The sequence below is a fragment of the Manacus candei genome, unplaced genomic scaffold, assembly GCF_025592945.1.
Source record: "Manacus candei isolate 608988 ecotype Guabito, Panama unplaced genomic scaffold, ASM2559294v1 h1tg000023l, whole genome shotgun sequence".
Lineage (NCBI taxonomy): Eukaryota > Metazoa > Chordata > Aves > Passeriformes > Pipridae > Manacus > Manacus candei.
Window position 1 is genome coordinate 6,498,863 of NW_026138071.1, and position 16,801 is coordinate 6,515,663.

The 16,801-nt window shown below is 49.8% G+C and overlaps 1 protein-coding gene across 1 annotated transcript in view; it reads left to right on the forward strand.

Moving 5' to 3' along the window:
- The first annotated feature begins 428 nt into the window (after window positions 1-428).
- Window positions 429-16,801, forward strand: part of IGFBP2 (insulin like growth factor binding protein 2) — a 59,039-nt gene continuing 42,666 nt past the window's right edge. The window contains exon 1 of the mRNA XM_051786968.1: window positions 429-1,022. Within this exon, the coding sequence (XP_051642928.1) occupies window positions 623-1,022 (400 nt within the window). The 5' untranslated portion in view covers window positions 429-622. The remainder of the gene's footprint in view (window positions 1,023-16,801) is intronic.

Below are 16,801 nucleotides of genomic sequence, written 5' to 3' on the forward strand. Positions count from 1 at the left end.
AGTTCCCCCTCTCCCAGCACTGGGCACGACCCCAGCCCCCTTGTGGAGTGGGATCTCCACCCCCCCATGTACTCGATGTCTCTGTGGGGCATTTTTGATTCCCTCTGTGCGTGGCACCACTGTATTCAGCGAGGCAGACCCCAACATCATTGCGAGGCAGATCCACAACCCCGTGGGGAGACCTTGTCTCCACTGCCGCAGGCCCTCGCCTCGTGCTGGTCAGACTCCCCATTTCCTCCTTGGGTCAACCCCAATCTCCTGTGCGGCAGCTCCCAGCCCACTGTGGGTCTGATCCCCTCTCCCCTCCGGGAGGGGCAGCCCCGACCCCCGCGGGGGAAGGGGGGCGGGCGCGGGGGCGGCTCTAGGACCCGGCGGCGCCGCGGCGCGCCCGGCCCCGCTCAGCCCCGCTCCGCGCCGAGCCGAGTCGAGCAGAGCCGTGCCGAGCCGAGCCGAGCCTAGCCGAGCCTAGCCGAGTCAAGCCTAGCCGAGCCGAGCCGTGCTGTGCCGTGCCCTGCTGTGCCGGGCCGTGCCGCCCGGTTCCGCCGCTCTCCGCCCCGCGCCGCCCCTCCGGGGGGCCGAGCGGCGCGTCCACCTGCCGGCCCCGCCACCCGTCAGTCCCGCCATGGCGCTCGACGGGGTCGGTCGCGGCGCGGCGCGGGCCGCCTGGCCCCGGCTGCTGCTGGCGGCGGCGGCGGCGGCGCTGGCGCTGGCGGGGCCGGCGCTGCCCGAGGTGCTGTTCCGCTGCCCGCCCTGCACGGCGGAGCGCCTGGCCGCCTGCCCCCCGGCCGCCCGCCCGCCCTGCCCCGAGCTGGTGCGGGAGCCGGGCTGCGGCTGCTGCCCGGTGTGCGCCCGCCTGGAGGCCGAGGCGTGCGGCGTGTACACGCCGCGCTGCGCCGCCGGCTTGCGCTGCTACCCCGACCCCGGCGCCGAGCTGCCCCTGCAAGCCCTGGTGCAGGGACAGGGCACCTGCGCCCGCCGCCGCGACACGGCCGAGTACGGCGCCAGCGCCGAGCGCCCCGCAGGTGAGCAGTGCCCGGCCCCGGGCACCGCGGGTCCGGCACGGCGCGCCCAGAGCAGCGCACCGGGCACGGGGCACAGAACGCTCGGCACTGCGCTCCGGCCACCGGGGACCTGGGGCTGGGTGCGGTCCGCCCTCCGAGCTTCAGGCACTGGGGACAGTGTATCGAGCACCGGGCTCCGGGCACTGGGAACAGTGCATCGGGAACCGGGCTCCGGGTACCGGGTACTGGGGATAGTGCATCGTGCACCGAGTACCAGGCACTGGAGACAGTACATCGTGCACCGGGCACTGGGGACAGTGCACGGGGTACTGGGTACTGGGGACAGTGCACGGGGTACTGGGTACTGGGGACAGTGCACCGAGCACCGGGTATGGGGCGCGGGGCACCGCGCACTCGGGACCGAGTGCCGGGGCCAGCGCCGGGGCGGCGGGCCGCCGAAAGGTCCGGGGCACAAAGGAATCCTAAAGGGTGACCTAAAGGGGGTCCTCCTGGGGAAGAGAGACCCCGCGCGAGGGCAGGGAAGGGGAATCCCTGCGGGAGAGGAGCGAGAGAGTCTAGAGAAGAACAAAGGGGGCAGGAATGAGAAGGGCGCTGAGGGGGGATGAAGCATAAGTGCGTTCCTGGGGGTGTGGGGAAAATGAGCTATTTGGGGGTGCAGTTACCCCGGGGGTTAGAGAGGATTCCTTGTCAGGGGACAGGAACCCTAGGGGTCAGTTGTAACGGAGTGGGGATGCAGGGACTGCTCTGGGGGGCAGGCTGGATGTTGGGGTCTTCTAGTGAAAAAAAAAAACATGGGGACAGATAAGGGTGAAATCTGGGGAGATGCAACTGAGGGGCAGAGGAGTCCTTTGGGGAGCAGAGGAAAGTGGACGTTCAGATTTGAGTTTAATGGAGGACTAAAATCCCCCTGAAGGGTGATGGATCCCCCAAAGATGCGGGAAGAGGCAGAGTCGGAAGACCATGTGCTACCTGGTGGGAAGGGGGTGGCTGAGGGACTGCGGGAGCCCTGCTGTGTGAGAAACCCGTTCCTTATGGCTATCCTCCCAGCAGAGCCCACCTTGGAGCTGAGGTGTGCTCTGCCAGCTCCCGTGGGGGTCCTGGTGCCCTCAGGCCCTCCCTGGTCCAGGCACTGGGTGCAGGGAGAAGAGAAGCATCTTCCAAGGGCGCAGCCCTGGGGACAGGGACACCAACAGGCTCCTGACCTGTTGCTGTGATTGCTGTGGGAGGAAGCGCTCCTGGGGTTGCCGATACAGCAGAGCTTGGTTGTATTAATGCCTACTTCCCTTGCGATCGGCTGCAAGCTCTTTCCCTTTCCATGGGATGTTGAAAATTGACAAATCAAGGCTGGAAACAGAAACCAGCGCTTTCTCCTTTGTAATCACCCCTCTTTGACTTCTGCATCCTTGCTGGTTTTGCTCCCCTAGCTATGACTGAGGCTCTGACCCTGTTTGCATAACTAGTTCAGCAGCACGACTTTAAATTCCCTCCCTCCCCTCTTGAGGCTTTATTTAAAAGTGCTCTGAACCGGGCTGTACCTCTTAGCTTCCCTTCCTGTGAGGATGGGAATGTAGCCGGGTACCTGTGCACAGTACTTCGGGTACTTGCTCACACTGCTCTGCTCAAGGAGGAGAGATGGAGAGAGGCAAGTGAAAACAAACCAGCATCAGAGAAAACTTTGCACATTGCAACCTGCTGCTTCATGCACCCAGGCTGTGACTGCTTTGGTCCTGACTCCTGTCCCTGCTCCTTTGCCCAGCTGTGAAGGGTTGTGGAGAGAACCAGGAGTCTGGAGAACACGTTGATGTGAAATATTCCTTGACTATGGAATATGAGTGTCAAGGGAATGAATTTTACACTCTCCAGAAGAAGCCAAGGGCATTTCGATTTAAGGAATCTGGCACTGACTTCCAGGCTTATGCTTTTACAAGAAGTTGGGGGGGGGGGGTGGAGGGCATTGCACTGATGGGCTGAGAGGTGATTTTCTGAGTCAATGCTACCTTTTTTTTTAATGGACTTCATTGAAGAATTATGTTAACTTCACATGGTATTTTGCTTGATTTTATTATCTTTATTCCTTTACAATTAGTGTGATTTATTTGACTGTATCTCTGTGTGTAATACACACAGACATAAACAGCACAGTTTAAGAACACTTTAATGTATGCAGTGCTCTGTAATATCCATAGGGGGTGACTAATAAAAATACTGGCACATCCCTAACCAGCGTGATGTGAAACATGCAGCTGGAATATTCACAGTTGAGCATGTCTTGGCAAAGGAGCTTGGACATCCAGAAAAGGTTTTGCTCTCTTCAGATTACAAAACTTTTAACAGGTTGTTGTAGCCATTAGGAAAAAAAACCAACCCAACCAAACCAAAATAACCAAACCCATAACAAAAACAAAATCGGAACCTGCCAGTTTCACTTGATACTCTTCAGACTCACATCGTTGCTCCCATCTGCATTGTGCTTGCTAAATGTATAGGTGGGACTGTGAGTTTGCTTTTCGTTTTAAGCAGTGACAGGGAAAGCACTCTGGCACCCAAAAGAGCAGGGACTGGAACTTGCTTTCAAATGCTGATGTTAAGCCACTTTCAAGAGTGCCCCAAGAGCAGGTTTTTGCCTGCAAAAGGCAGGTGTTGAGGGTTTTTTGGTGTGGTTTGTTTTGTGGTGCCTTTTTTTTTTAATATGCTTAAAGGTATTTACTCTTTTTCCCCTTTCCAGCTTGAAAAGGCTCCTTTGGCTGATTCAGGACTGGAATGCAGAGCTCGTGCTATTCCTAAATTAAGAGGTTGGCAAGTTTTTTTGTCTCTGATGAGAGGCAGAAGGATTGCCCAAATGAAACAAGGAATAAAACTCTGCAAATTCTCCTGCTATGGCTCCAGCATTGTTTAGTCTTCCACTTAGGTCTGTAAAGCCAATCCTGAAATGGTTGTAGGCGGAAAGTAACATAAACCACCATGTAGCTAGGAAGCTGGGGATGTTGTTCATTGCACAAGAGGCTTTGGGTATTTTGGAGATGTTGGGAATGTTGGAACAAAATATCAGCAGTCTGTGGAAATCAGTCTGAGAACTTCTACCCCTTCCCCTGGGGAGGCGAGTGCATCCACTCCCACTAGTGGTGGGAGTGAGACAGAGGCTCAGCATCTCCTGGGATCAGGGCCTCTCAAATAGTCTCATACGCCACTGCACCACGCTCCTTCACAGTTTGTTTCAGGTCATCGTGTAACAAATTGACATACTGCTGCTGACTGGAACCACCTGACCTGGGGACAGAGGGCTGTTACTGTGCACGCAAAGCTCGCAGAGATCGTGCCAGTCTTGAGTGTGTTTATTCTCCAGCACCTCAGCCAGATTATCAGGCTGTTTTGCAGATGAACTAAATGATGTGCCCGAGGTCCTTCAGGACACAGGGAGCAGCGTAACAGCTGTCTTTTCATTGTGTTAGCAGTCTGTGTCCTGACAGATAACGTCCCAATCCCTATAGCCATCTTCTATTCAAACACGTCTAGGGTGACCTAGGACCAAATGGGCCCTGGAGACACCATGTGCTTTCAGAGTCATTTTAGGTACCATTAGGTCTTTCAGCCTCTCCAGTCTCAGCCGAAGGGTGGGGATGCTGCCTTCTGTTTTATCCATGATGAACTGGAATCAGGAGCTTGTGTGGTGTTTTCCAGCTCTCAGCTGCCATGTCCTTCTGCTGGGTTCAGCTCTCACCTTCTGTCAGAATAAGCTCGTTCAGAAGCTAGTCCTGCAGCAAGCCAGCTCCAGAAAACACGTGTCAGATCAATGACTTGAACTGGCTCAAGGTGCAGCAGGGTGCCCAGCAGGGTGACAAGTGCTGCTCTAACGTGGGAACTTATGCTAAGGGGTGAAGCAGGGCAGATCTTAATGATGTCAGCAGATGTCCTAAATATTCTTGCCCAAGTTATGAGAATAGCTGAAGAACATCTATCTTCTCCTAATGGAGAAAAGATCCTAGGAATAAAACTTGTTCCACTCTGAAAAAAAGTTTTTGAGCCACTGTTCAAAGCTGACCAGTTCAGGGAATTTTTTCCCCTTTGACAGTGCAGTTCAGTTGTGTTTGTAGTACTGTTTATTTTGTTGTTGGGATACTTGTACTAATTCAGTGGGGTCTGCCTCAGAACTCACTGCTAGCTATTGAGTCCTGCTTTGGAATCTCACTTATTTATTGAAACAAATGTGTTTTTTTTAGTCCATGCCAGTGAAAAGTAACCTTTCCAAAGGGAAAGAGAGCTGTGCAAAGAATGTAACTGCAAGCAAACTTGAACTTGGAGGGCAGAGGTTGCCTTATTCACCTGATCAGGGACTTCACTTTGAAATCCCATGATACAAAAACAGTGTCAAAATAGTTAACTGTTAAAAGCACAGCTTCTTTTAGCATCCAACTAAAATCCTTATTTGGGTAGCTCCAAATGCCACACATCCTTCCTTACGGGTCAAATGTCAAAACCTTCATTTCCCCTTGGCATGCAGCTGCTAAAAGACAAGTTTAATGTATTGCTCCAAAACACAGAAGACTCTGAGGTTGAAGGTAGCATAATGTAAGTGGAATTTTAACAGCAACTTGAAAACCATGCCAGTAATGCTATGAATGCGTTTTTCATGTCCACTGAATTGCCAGGAAGACTTCTGCTTTTCTCCTGATTTAATAAAGAAATGAAGCCTCCGTCATGATCTGCATGTGCATGTGTGTATCTGCCCTTCTGCCCCCACAACTTCTGACCCTGTCAATCAAGTTGGTGGATCCAGCGCAGCAGTGGATGGCCCTGAAGGCACTGTGTTGCTAAAAAGTGGGCCAGGGGTAGAGGAGAGCCAGTCTGGGATTGTCCATCCCCCTCATCCTATGCTAGATGCCTTTTGAGACAGAAGCACAGGGGTAAGAGGGAGTTTAGTTACAAGTGCAGCAGCCAGGTGTTCAGTCTGGCTTATGCAAGCCTGGGCATTACCAGACACCAGAGAAGCCAACTGCAAGAACCAAATCCACAGCAGTTTGTTAATATGTCCATAGCCACTATAGTGTCTCTGCCCAGGATAAGCTGAATGCCTGCAGAGGTCCTTACCTTGGAAGAAATTATTAAAAGTGAAATGCAATTAGTAACAGCTGTGGGGATGATAAGTGAATGAGAAAACCACACAGCTCATCTGCCCTTGCTGTCTCTGGGGCTTTGCCAGTAGGTGGACCAGCTCTCCATGCTCCTTTGTGGTAGCTGTGTCTGGTCAAGAGCTAACCTGGTTGAGCCCTATCATCTTTTAAGACAATAAATAACACCTTTGTGAAGCAGCTTCTTGAAAATAATGCTACCCTCTGCCTTAGTCCCACTGGTGTTTGCCATGGTGGGAGTGATGCTGGTGTGAAAATGGTGTTTTGGAGGGAGAGGGAAGCCTGGGAAGATTTCAAGGCTCTGACTCAAAGCAGAAATGTGTTTTCGTGCTGTCCCTTGGCAAATGATCTGTTTCCTTCTTGCCCTTTGCAGTTGTTTCCTTTCCTCTGGATTTCAGGCTCATACTCACTGAGTGTGGTATTTGTCAAGGGAACAGCAAGAAGCCCTGTCTGTGAGAAAGTCCATGTAGTTTGTTTTATCCACATCCAGGAATTGAGCCGAGATAAACAATTCAGAAGGCAAAACAGTGAAAACTGGAATGTGAGAGGTGTCTTTGTGTATGGCTCTGTACTAGACCTGGCTGCAGTATCAGCTGGGGCTAATTTATCTGCCCGATGGGCAGCTGTCGCTGTTACCCACAAACACAACTGGATTTGTGAAGGCAGGGTTTCATCCCAGCAGCCAGCAGCACTCCAGTACCTGCTTTTCCTGGTCACATGTTCTTCTCTAAGGAGCTAGGAGGAGGAGAGGTTTCCCTGGTGGATTTTTTGCATTTCTACTTGAATTGGACAATTCCAGCTTTCTGAGCATGGTCAAATCTGCCTTCCCTGCTGGGACTGTGATTCTTTCAGGGAGGATCGTTTGCTTTAGGCAGACAGAGTAAGAGGAAGGCCAAGGTAGAACGTAAAGATACTTTGTAAAGCATTTCTGTTCCAGAAGGAGGGCTGAGCTGGGGAGGTGTACTGAGTTTCCAGCCATACATATTCCTGTTTTCTTTCACTGAATCAGGGTGAAATATGTTGCTGTGATCCTGTGACTGCTTAGCAGGCCCCTTCTGTTAGAGAGATGCAAAGCCATTGCCATTGCATATGCTCCCACTATCGCTTCCACCTGTCTTCATCCCAGCTGTTCCTTGGGGAGGTGCTGCTTGAATCAGTGCCCATATGAGGGTGTCCTTTAGGAACAGACATTGAACACAGTGGGCTTGGCTTTCCAACTTGTCCTCACTGTTTCCATCTGCCAAAAGGGGCAGGTTTTCCAGCCTTAGTCCCCCACGCCTTCCTGTGGCAGGGAGCTGTGTTACACGTGTGCACCAGTGCACCAACGTGGTGCCTCCTGTGCCTCATATGCTGTGGGATTTGGAGGCTAACCATGGTGCATGGTCCTGGTGTGGACTCGTGAGAGAAGGAAAAATCCTTGCTGGTGGTCTTGACATACTGTGTAGATTATTCTTGGTTGCTGAGCTGATGTCATGGCAGTCATGCCCCTCTCCCTCCCTATCCTGGTACACATCCTCATACTCTGTTGTACAGGTCTTGGATTTTGTTTGGAACCCAGCTGAGCTGGGTTAACCCAACCAAGTCTTCACTTTTCTGGAAGGATGAGTTTTCTGCCAATTTATCAGATTGCAAATGTAGTATTATTATTTCCACAAACTACCTTCAGCAGACTGAGTCTGACTGAAACATCTTTGCCTACTTTCAGAAGTCACTGCCAGCAAGATGGGGGGTGTTTCTCATTCACAAACTGGCCAAGCATGACCTCATTAAATGGCAAGTTGACACCTAATTACCAGAACACATGATGCAGTGGCTATCCTAGGCAAAGGCTTAAGAGATAGGGGTTAGTGCTCAGTTATTGGAGCTTTGCTGCAGCCCAGCATTTGACAGCTTTTTGTAACTGCATTATTGGTTGATTTCTGCTCAGTGTTTTTCTCCACATGTCATTAACCGTCATACCAGTGGGAAGATAAAGTCTCCTGCTACATCAGCTTATGGTAGAAATAAATTGTTTAATCATGTACCTTTCTTATGGACTGAAATACTGGGAAACATCAGGTCACTTATAAGCCTTAAACTATTCTTTGACATTGCAGCTTTTATTCTGAAGAAAGCTGCACTGTGCCTCTTGGCTGGTAAGGGAACAAGTTCACTGCCTGGTGCTCTCTGTAGTCAAAGATCCCATTAATTCTGCCGGCTGTGAGGAACGATTTCTTGGTATTTCATTCTGGACTGTAATTGAGAGTGACACAAAGCACTGGTGGGAATTGGGCTGTGTTGAAATCCCTGCTTTTTCTTACAATTTTCTGCAGATAAATCAGTTCAGGTAGGATGAGGGGATTTCTAATGCTCTGCCCTTGAAATTAATAACATTTTCAACACCTTACTGACTGGAGAATATTTTAGAGAGGAGTTTTTGTGCCTCCTTGCAGCTTGTCCTTGTAACTAGGTGATGCAGGATGCCTACAACAGTGACACACAGTGCATTGCAGTCACTTGCACGACAACATCTATGGGAGAGTCCTGTAGTCCTATAGTGTCATGGAAATTCATGAAGCTTCACCCAGTATTTTTGATTGAAACTACAGTAAGATTTCCCCATAAGATATTGCTTTTCAAACTTCAGCCAGAGCAATCTGTTCTTAGCTCTTCTGACTAGTTGTAGAAGACACAGTCCAAGCTAATGAATTTCTCTTGGCTTGGTGAGGAGATTGTCTGAAACCTTTCCATGTTTTCTTCTTGCTGTTTTCTAACTAGAAAAGGGTGGGTAGCTGACATCCATCTCTCAGCAGTGCTTGCTGGGATGAGGAGGGAAAGAGCAATGGTTGGCCATTGTTGGGTACCTCTTCCTTTGGCCACAGTGAACGGGACTGCTTCCATGGCTTGTGCCATGCTTGTTAGAAATCCAGGTTGTTATAGATGGTCCATTATAGAGAGCATTTGGGGCAGAAGATCTCTGTTTCTGGCGGTGTTCAGGGAATATTGCCATTCCTGGGACTGGATGCTGGGTCAACAATAGAGATACTATTTAGAGGCTGGCCCACCAATCCATCACTGAATTTAAAGAGCACTCCAGAATTGGGAGAAAAAAGTGAGACTATGGCAAAGTGCTGCCTTCTGGCACAACAGGTCATCTCCCTGTGGGAATTCTGAGTCATTTTGTTGTTGATTTTAGTATCTAAAATAAGTTTATTCTCTGCTTTTTTTCCTTGCCAGACCCCACAGACCCTGTCACACTCAGCTTGCAGGGAGTGAGACAGATTCCATTAATTCTTGTGCATTATTGAGGGATTTTGGTTGATTCTTGGTCTAGGGGCACTGGGAGGAATTTGGCATGGAGCCCTCTGAGGTAACTATCTTGTCTAGTAAAACTCGGGCTGTGGGAGTTGGTGTGAGGAAATAATAACATCCACTTTGGTTTCTGCAGCCTCTGTCCTGGGGGCCGGTTGGGTGTTGCAGGAGGCCACAGGAATCCTGCTTGTGACCACAGCCAGATTAATGGCCACATTGGCAGCTTTTCAGAAGTGAGGAATTTGTCCACTTTCACAATAATGGCTAGAAATTCCACATGAATTAATTAGTTTTATTATGGGACTTGTCCTTCCTGCTCCTCCAGGACTGTCTGAAACACTGAACTCATTACATGAAGAAATGAAAATAGTACTAAAAATAAGAACTGGTATCCCAAGCCTTTGTGAGGAAACACACAGAGTATACCGACATCCTCCACCAGACATGCTTCCCAAGCTGTGGCTTTTGGCTAGATGAGATCTAAACTCAAGTTTTAGATCAATTGCAGCCACTTAAGCACCCCAGCCTGCCCCATGAGGGAGTCCTCTCTCAGCTTGTTCCCTGCTCATCTCAAGCTGTTCATCTAGGCTTCTTAATTACTCCCACAGTTTCAGTTTGATGCAGTGTTCAAATCTGACCCCTGGATGTTGCACAGTGGAGGCTGCAGACCTTTAGTCTCCTCTACCCATTAGAATGGGTTTCTTACTTTGCAGGGACATTTGCTTTTATGGTAGTGAAGTGCTTGGAAATACCCTTGGAAAAAAGTGCTCTGCACTTGAATTCTGGTCAAGGGTATACCATAAAAATGACAGGCATAGGACTTTGGAAAGGTTTGATTGAGTGTACTCAGAGTAATGTTAGATTGAGTAAATATTTTGGGAGCCCAGAGCTGATAACTTTCCCTTGCTTACGTTTGTGGGGAGTCAGCCTGCAGAAACTTACCACCTCTCAGATGGCTTTTAAACAAAGGTTGTCCATGGACTCAGTGGGCTTTTATTTTAATCCCTTTTTAGAAGTGCTGATGTTGTCTTGAGGTTTGCCTGCTGATAAGGGGCAGGTGTGCAAAATGCACACTGCTTGCTGGTAGTTCCAGTGTTTGCTTTATGCGTATTGATTCAGATACTTGTGTTTGGACAGGGATTCTCTTTTTGAGTCTAATCCCTCCTTTCTGCTCAGCCCCACCTTTGTGAACCAGGCTTGACTTTTTTTCCCCCCTTGTTTTGGGTTAAGTGAGTTCAACCTGAGAAAGCTGACCAGTGAGGAGGTAAAGTTCCTACCGGTCCCATCACACAGAGTGGCTTGGTTGGTGTTCAGCTCTGTTGAGAATTGTGACCCTCATCTTGCAGGGATTAAGGCCAGCTCAGCTGACAAAGGGCCGAAACACAGAGTTTTCAGCATTAACAAAATGTGCCCTGTAAAAAGAGTAAGAAATGAAAATGCAGACATAGATTCTTCTAATCTCAGATGGCTGGAAAGCTTTGGTCTTTCTAGTAATGTTTGTTGTGGATTTCAGTTGCTGCTGTCCTCCATTTTTCTGTTTATTCTTTTTATCAGGCTGGTTTCAAGGATTTGTTATGTTAACTCCTGGCCATTAAGTTGCTCCTGCACATGCTGAAACTGACCTTTGCAAATTCAGAACACGCTGAAAATGCTTGGGCAGTGGAGATATGACTGGGCAGTAGACCAACCTGGCCAAAGGTCCATGACACCCGTAATCCTGCCTTAGGTGGTAGCCAGCAGTGCACAAATTGGGAATTTTGAAAAGAGTGTGGAATGAGCCTTGTGAGGTGGGAACAGTGCTATGGAAACCCATAATGCTGCTGATACCACTCAGCCCATGATTTAAGGGATTTCCAAAGCACAGCCTGGTCTGCTGGCTGCTGCTTCTGTGTTGGGAGAGCTGAATTCCAGCAGTGGGGCTTCAAGTGCTGGGGAAGGCAAGCAAATCATTGCCTGTGTACATCACTGCTGTGTCTTGATGCTTTGGGATAGGAAGAACTCCATGCACAAGACCAATTTGGGGTTGCTCCTACAAATCCAGTCAGCTACCTGTTCTGATTTCCTGCCACCTTGTGCGTCCTGGAGCAAGAGCCGTGGTGAGAAGGAAGGTCCCATCACTTCGGTTGTGCCCAGTGGAAGCACAGCCCTGCCCAGATGTGGTTTTATCTTGAGTTACATGCTAGGAGAGCTCAGCCTCCAGGTTGTCGTTGTTGGAAGTATTGTGTCCCCTGGAGCTGATATGCCCTAGCAGAACTAAACCATTTCAGCTGACCTCAAAAATTGCTTGAGACTGAAATACAGTGGCCCCCATAAACATTTAACTGAGTCTGTGGTTTGTTGTAGGGTTTTTTTTTTCCCCAGTTCTTCTCTTTTGCTTTTCCCTGCCTATGTTCGGAATGCACATTCCTTCCATGGCATCCTGTGATGACATGGCATTTTTGGCAGTTAAATTATGCATCTTGTTTATCTCCTGTCATCATCAGCCATGTTAAAGACTGACATCAAGCTTAGTGTTGAGTGTGTGAATGCTCCTGTGGGAACATTTACACCCCACTATGGGCTGCCCACTGCCATACAAACCACATTCTGAGAATCTCTGTACAGGCTGCGTTAAAGCTATTGCAACTCTTCTGTTGAAGCAGTGGACTTTCACTGAATTTATAAAACCTTTTAAATGGGGGAAGTTACCAAAATTTTGCCCAAGAAAGAGCTGTGGATGGGTGGGACTTCAGGCTATGTGGCAGAAAGAGCCTGCAATGCAAGACTGCAGTTAGTGCAGTCACAGAGTGACAAAGGTAACCTCTGTGAGCAGGGGCAGACTGGCTGGGCTTTGGAAATCCCTGAAGTCGCAGTCTGAGCGGTGTCTGCGGAATGTCTGCCGCCAGTACCTGGGGCTTGCTTGTGCGAGGTGCACAACCTGCCTTGTACTGGAGTAGCCTTCAGCTGGGCTGCTCTCCTTTCTCCAGCTGTGGAAGCATGCATGGTGCCTGGAGGGCATGTAGTCAAAGCCTGGCAGGGATTAGGAGATTGCAGATCAGATACTGCGCCCGCCCGTGATGGATCTGGGGAGCTCGGCTAGGTGCCAGCTCCGACGCCATCGGGTAGGATCACCCACCATTGCATCTAAAAGTGGAGCAAATGGGACTTCCCCATCCTGACGATGCTGAATAGCTGTATTTCAGAGCCAGAGAAGTGGCGTCGGTTCCCCTATGCCCTGAGCCCTGCCGGTGCAGGCCAGTTCTGCCATCCTGTCCTGGCTGCCGTGTCGTGGATAGAGTGGGGCTCTGCTATTTTCAGCTGGGTTGCAGGTTTGCCCTTTTCCCAGATAGAGACATGCATCTGATTTAAGGTAGCCAAGGCCCAGAGTGAGCGAGGCTGAATCTCCCCAGTTTCCCCCCAGAGTCTCCCCCCAGTTTCCCAAGGACCCAAAGCAGGGACCGCAGGAGTGGGTTTAGACACCGAAGTTTGAGCAAACATGTGTTACAATGCTGTCTGGAGGTACTTTTGTCCAGGGGCTTTCCTGTGGAGAGACGTACTCGGGAAGAAGAAATAGTAAGTGACTAAATGTCACGGTTACACTCCTGCCATCTGAAAAGAACTCCCTATTTTCTTTTGGCTGCGAAAATTAACTTCCCTTTCTCTTCCCCGAGCGGGCGAGCTGGCTCCCGGTGGCCGTGCCCCCGTGGCGGATGCACAGGACGGTCCAGGTCAGGCTGAAAGGAAAACTCTCCAACTGGGGGCTTTTCACTGTTGTGCTCCTTTCTAAAGAAAATGCTCAGGGCTTTTCCTGGCCCTTGTGAAGGCCAAGATGCAGGTTTGTAGCTGGAATAGGGTAAGCCTGGCCTCATTTGGGAGCTCCTCTGGGTTTTGAGCTGCTCGCTTCCCTTCTTCATTCCCGCTGAGCTGTGTGGGGTGGGGGCTGGCATCCGGCTTTTTGTTATTCATGTAATTAATCCCATCCCTCCCCCCCACTGTGGTTCTGCTGCCCCCAGGCACAGACTGGCTGTTTGGCCTCTGCTGCACTGTAAAAGCTCCACCTGGAAGTCTGGGAAACTGAGGCAGGTTCTCTGGGTGTGTTGTTCTTGGGCATCCTTATCTTTTGGTCCTGGAAGACTCAGTAATGGGACTGTGTCTTAGGAGAGTTTCTTAGACTGAATAGCTTGCTATTTCCTCCACTGATGAGCACTAAAAAAAAATAATGATGCTATGTGTTGTCTAGTTTAAAGATGCCAGGGTGGGGAAAATACTAAAAAGGCTCCAGTGCAAAATTCCCCGGGATTTTTTTATTTTTTAAAAATATTCTTTGCAATAGAAGAAATCTGGTTTTTTTTAGGATGAGAGCCTGATGGGTAAGGAATGATCCAGCAGCTGCTGCACCTGGGAGAAGTCAAGAGCTTGGTCTTAACTTGCAAAGGCTTTTGTGGGCCCTCTAGTATCTCCTTAGTGCTGAGAAGAAAATATGCATCGTTATACCCTTGCTGATCATGTGCATTCAGACTGGCATGTTCATCCCACTCCCTCTTGCCTTCTTCCTTTGCTGCTGTTTTTTCCCTAGAGCCCTGTACATTTTTCCCATTGCTTTTTTTTTTTTTGGTCAACAAGTTTATTATTTTCCTGCTATAAAGTTCTGCATTCTCTTTCTTCTTCTTGTATTCTCTTGCTGCATTTCTGCCAGCCTCACCTTCTCTCCCCTTGCCTGCTCTCATATTTACTTTGCATATTTTTAGCAGGGTGCTAGAAGGATCATTTTGACCTGTCTGGCTCAGTGAAGACCTGCTGAAACTTGCCATTGATCCAGAGAGAGGAGCCGTCAGGGGATATCCTGCTGGGGTGGGAGGGTTAGGGCAGAGCTCTGCATGAGCATGTCTGGGAGCTGTGGAGGTGACACACTCTGGGTTTGGAGTATGATGGAGTGCACATGTTGGTTCCTGCTTGGGACTGACAATTTTGGTTTGGCTGCCAAACCACAAAAAAAAAAAAAAAAAAAAAAGCCAAATCTAAGGTTTTATTCTGGTAACTTTGAAATACTGGCATTTCTCCATGGGAACACAAAGGAACCTCAGAACAATCTTGCAAAGATATTTAGGGAGACCAGCAGCTAAAAAAGTTCACCACTTGAGCACCTTTGAAGAAAGCAGAGGGAATGAACATCCACACCCTCAAGAGCAGTGTGAAAGAATGTGTCACCAGTTTACCCACTGACCCAGGATGTGTGAAAAGTCACCCCAAACTCTTCCTTTGCCTGACAGATGAACATAAGCTGTCTGGGCTCCTGCACTGTAACTCTTGGGTTCTGCCAAATGCTGACATTTCAGTTGGTGTATGCAGCTGATGGTGTTTGGGGGAGAGCCTGGAGGAGCACAGTGATCCCGCTTGGCTTGATGAACCTCCTGAGCAGCAATTGCAGGAGCTGAGCAGGATCTCTGGCTCAGTGGGCGTGGAAGACTTTAGTCCCAAATGGCCAGGCTCTTGGTGGCTTTCAGTTTTTGCTGAAATTGGACCATAAACATACCTCCTTGGTGGAGCTGCTGGCATGCAGGCTCCCCTCCACCCAACTGGCCCCAGTACTGACCGCAATCTTCTATTTCTTTTCCCTCTAAAAGAACCAAAAAGAACCCTTGGGTTTGACCATAAGCCAGCCTTTCTGACTTGGTTGCTGTTACTGCTGTGATTAAACCCAAACAAAACCAAAACCTGGAATGTTTTCTATATGTCCAGTTTTAGTTCCTTTTTTTCCAGGTCATCAGCCAAACCAAATGGCCCCAAACAGACCCCAGGTGTTTGCACTGTCCTGCTTTTCATGAAAATGCACCGTTGCTTTATAAAAACGTGCAAGACTTTGGAGTTTTCCTACTTTCCTACTTGCTCTCTTTCTCAAGGGAATTTGCAGAGAGATTACCTTCTCTGTTGCAGCTGTACTGAGGTGTTTTCATCCTGGCACTCTCCCTCCAAGGTGGGGCAAGGAGAGGCCATCAAGAAGCTGTGGAGAGAGCAGTGTGACTGTGAACCCAAGTGGACTTTGGAGCAAAGCTCTGTAATGAAGTTTTCCGGGGGTGTTTTTGGCCTTCTGGATGGGTTAAATGTCTGCATCTGTAGCCACCCCCTTTCTTCCCTCCTGCAAGCTGATCAGGGCTTTCCTGCGAGCCCATCCCAAACCTGGGGCTGGTGCTTGCTGTCACGTAGCATGATGCAAATCCAGTGCCTGAACTGCACTTGGACCAGCGCCCATCCAGTTTCCAGTGGATATGGGGCAAAGTCTGCAGGAAAGTTTTCCCAGATTTTGGTGAATTGAGTGACCATCATGGCACACAGGCTGAGACATATGTGGACCTTTACCTCTTTTTCTCTGGTTACCTGGAGTGCTTTCTTTCTCCTCAGCATGCAAATTCCTTTCTGCTTTGCATTTCTCTTAATTCAGACCGGTGCAAATCGTTCTCCTCCTCTGCTGATATCCGTTTTCTGACTTAGCATTTCTGCTGCCGTTGAGTTCTGGCCTTCAGCCTTTGGGGGCTGGCACCCACTGAACCCAGCTGAGAATGTGGCCCTTTGTGCTGGAGCTGCTTGCAGAAGCTGGGGAGCTTTGCCTTCCCTGCTGCGAGCCTTTTTGGATGGAGAACGCTTGCCCTTTCCTGGTGGGGAGGGATTTAGGGGTGAGAGGGAGGTGAGAGCACTCCTTGTGCTGGAAGAAAAATGATGAATGACTCTCTTGTGCTTCTGAACAAAACCAGGAAATGGGGGGGGGGGGAGCAAAAAAAAGAGGAAATGAGAAACAGTAAAGAGGCCTCCCCCGCCTTCATATAAGCAATCACTCCACAGCATCTGGAGCCCAGTAAAAGGGCTGTTCCCAGGAGACCTCACACTTGCCAGCCACACAAATCTCCTTTATTGCAGGCTCCTGGGGCTTGCACCCCCACATACCTCCTTGTGCCGGCCCTGCACCCGAAACCAGCCTAGCAGGGTCAAAGTGAAGCTCGGTTTCCATGGCCATCGACACCAGGGATGTGCGTGTGGCTTGGCTGGCAGATCACAGTCTGGATCCATCCCGAGGATACGGCTGTGATGCTGTCAAAGCAGCTGGAGCACCTGCACACTGTTTGTGCTGGCATGCTGCCTGGCAGCAGCAGGGCACAGACAATGCCATACTCTTATCTGGTGTGAAATCTGCTGGAGTGGAGTCACCTCTCCTGCCCTCTCCTCCAAAATTGTTTTGGATGCAGTAGATGTAGCAGGGATGAGCATGGAGTGGGTCACTGGCCATCATGGTTTGCGTCTGATTTTAAGCACCCTCCTTTGCTGTTTGTTAAAAAGTGTATCTGCTAGGGACCTTAATAGGTTAAGCTCTTTCTTAGAATAACCTTGCTG